The following is a 3,310-nucleotide window of genomic DNA, read 5'->3' on the forward strand; positions in this document are numbered from 1 at the left end:
GAAGCTCTGATTTGTGACAAACCTTTTGTTTTATTATAATTATACTTTTGTGTTATTTTTTGTTAGAAAAAAATAGGGCTATATCAAATTGTTGCGTGTCGTCAAGTATAAGCTGAAAACCTATAAAGAATCATCTATTTAATTTCTAAATATCTATTTAATTCCACATAGATTAATTGCATATTCGCGAATTTAATATTACATAAGCAGTTACGTGTATGAATAGCTTAAATCTACAAGTTTATCCATATAAAATTTTACTAAATTCTGCCCAGTCGTTTTTACGTGATCGACGAATATGCAACGGACATACAGAAAAAATATACTAACCAGTGTATTGGGGTCTCGACAACATCCATATTGCGAAGCAATTACTGTTTTAAAATGATTTTGTATGCAGAATAATCATGTTAAAATAAAACAGTATAAGAATTTATTTAACATAGCGAACATGGGAGCCATGTTTCATCATTAAAATGCTTGGTCTCGTGGGTTTTAAATAATACAACTGGATGATATCACCAAAAATTTATTTCACAGCATAAATGCACAATAATACAAAAATAAACTGCAAGAGCAAATAATTATTATGAGTTTCGTATATCGAATTGTCATCAAACTTCCTTCATACTTAAAAACAAGTGTTATATATATGTTTGGCATATAAAATTTTATTTTTAAATCAATTAAAATAGGCAATTCTATTACGATCTATAAAAAACCTTTTAATGATTATGTTGTTCATAATTTCGAGTAAATTATCATCAGTTTTGTTAAATGTAAAAATACCTTCTCTTGAGGCAAATTAACAAATTTCGTCAGAAAATGAAAACCTCTTTCCCTTGAACGCCTTGAATGCGTTATTATAATTATATTCCTCAATTTCTTATCACATACACGAAGGTCAATGGCCTTTTTATTTACCAAAAAATATCAGTAGTAACGGATACTTTTGAAACATCTTAGAGAAAACAAAAGAAATGTAAAAACATTTCGTTTATTTTAGCATTAAAATACTTTTACAATTACGACATTGGGGCCTTCAAGAAAAGAGCGTATATGTCCCTGAAAGGCCGGCAAAGCACTTGTAACACCTCTAGTGTTGCAAGTGTTTATGGGCGGTGGTGACCATTTAACATCAGGTGGCCAACCTGCTCCTTTGCTTGCCCTGCCATAAAAAAAAAAACTTTTATTTGAATACTTAGTATGAGGGTAGATTGACAAAAATTCTGTTCTCACTTAGTTTCATGGCATGAACTTAAGTTATGAAGTTATCTTACAATAGCTTAAATAAAAAGTATGTTTCACACAAAACGTTTACACAATGATTTGTTTTAATTTAAAATAATAAAGTCTGATCTGTTATGGACGGGATACGATATGTAATATTGAATGAATTAAATGAATATTGAAATGTTGAATAAAAAAAAATGTACATATTTAAATCGTATGAATTATGAAGAATTTATGATCGGTCCCATTAAACAAAACAATTAGAGGGAAAATACAAAAATTCCCATCCGGTCGAAAATTGGAAAACATAAATAATAATTTTCATATTTCAGCCTTAAAATTGTCAGAAGTAGGTGAAATTTAGATAGGACCACATGGCAGGCTTTCAAATACAAAAATAATCATATAAATATGGGTGTTTGCGAATGTGTAAGTTCGTGGCGTTGTAGACTTCATCAGATGTCGTATATGACATTCTGATGAAGTCTACTAGTTTATGTATCTCATATTCAATGTTAGCTAGGGTCAACCCGGGCGGAGCCGGGACGAGCGGGTATTACCTATATACAGAAATTTATGTACCATAATCAAAATATTGATGAAAAAATTAACGTAGAAATGTGTTAAAAGTTTTGTGTGTTTAATACTTATTTGTATATAAATAAACAATAAAGGTAGCAATAGAGACCAGATATAGAAGAAAGAAGTGAACAAAAATTAAACATTCTATAATTGGAAAGTTTTCCGGATTTTATCAATAAAAATAGTTCTAATCCCATTGATTGTTTATTTAATAATTTATAAGACTATGATATTCGCGAATAAAACAGAAAAATAAACATTGAAATCCTTACGAATATTATAAAATTCGCGAGCGTGTTCCTTTGTTTGTCTTTCATTCACCTCGCTATGGAGACATTTTATGATATGTTTTTTTATCTGAAGATAGTTAGGAGGCTAGAGAGTGGAGAGTTTTCACCGGTCAAAAAATGCAATTCTTATCGGAATTTCTTTGTACCACGCGGTCCACGTGCTGGAAGCTAGTATGCAAACATATACTTAATTGTAAAAAAAAAAACAAAAATGCTACCTTTACCGTCTTTTTTCAAAATTGCATTACACATGAGTGCCTACCACTCTGCGTAAAAACGCGTGCATAAAATAATAATCAATTCATTATTATATTACAGATATCCAAATCAGGCAGTTTAAAACACGTCAATACCACATTTTATATCGTAGAATTATTTTACAATTCAGTCTTAGTAATAAACTTGGTGTGAAGTATGTATGTTTAATAAAAAAAAAGTTCAGTCGTGTGACGATAAACGAATAATCACTTGATATTTCAACTATATTTAACCATTCATTAGGCGTGGTATAGATTCATATATATATTTTTTAGGATCAAAGATGGATTTCAGGCTAACATTGTTATGTTTTATATCTTTATAGCCAATATGAATAAGTTTAAAATGCATTCTATGAAATTGAATTAATTCATTTAAAGTTATACCCATCATAAATACAAGTATAACAAGAAAAACATCCAATTTATAAAGACAGATCATGTCATCCGAAATCGTTTATAAAATCCTTTCTACATATTGACATTTATTAGATTTATATATATTTTAATGACTGCAGAATGGATTAGCGCGATAATTCTATAAAACTTCGGAATTTTTTATATAATTTTTAATTTATTCATTTTCTTCTTTCTTCAAACATATTGTAAGACACATATAATGTTTACAAACTTCACACCTATTTTAATATTTACATTAAATATCATCTAAATCAAATTATAAAACTCTTTAAGCTACTTAATATTACATTCTTTGACATCTATTTTAAAGCTTTAAAAATTTTAGGCCTTCAATATTCATATTAAATTCACATTTTCCGCCGGAACATATAATTGTAGTTAAATTTAAAATCCCATGATTGTACCATTTTTGTTTGCAACCAGGTGTATTAACCTAATTTAAAAGTTTGTCAAAACTGAGATCAAACGTGAGTTCCATTTGTTATCGTGCCAGTACCTGTAATGAATTATAGATTAATAAAACCTTTT

At 28.7% G+C, this 3,310-nt stretch overlaps 1 protein-coding gene across 2 annotated transcripts in view; it reads right to left on the reverse strand.

Annotated features, from left to right (window-relative positions):
- Positions 1 to 2,958: 2,958 nt before the first annotated feature.
- The window catches only part of LOC119836090 (irregular chiasm C-roughest protein-like), a 72,218-nt gene continuing 71,866 nt past the window's right edge, over positions 2,959 to 3,310 (reverse strand). For both annotated transcript variants that reach the window (XM_038361330.1, XM_038361329.1), the window contains exon 22: positions 2,959 to 3,278. In XM_038361330.1, coding sequence (XP_038217258.1) covers positions 3,244 to 3,278 — 35 coding nt within the window. In that variant the 3' untranslated portion in view covers positions 2,959 to 3,243. The remainder of the gene's footprint in view (positions 3,279 to 3,310) is intronic.

This window comes from Zerene cesonia, chromosome 22 (genome assembly GCF_012273895.1).
Source record: "Zerene cesonia ecotype Mississippi chromosome 22, Zerene_cesonia_1.1, whole genome shotgun sequence".
Taxonomy (NCBI): domain Eukaryota; kingdom Metazoa; phylum Arthropoda; class Insecta; order Lepidoptera; family Pieridae; genus Zerene; species Zerene cesonia.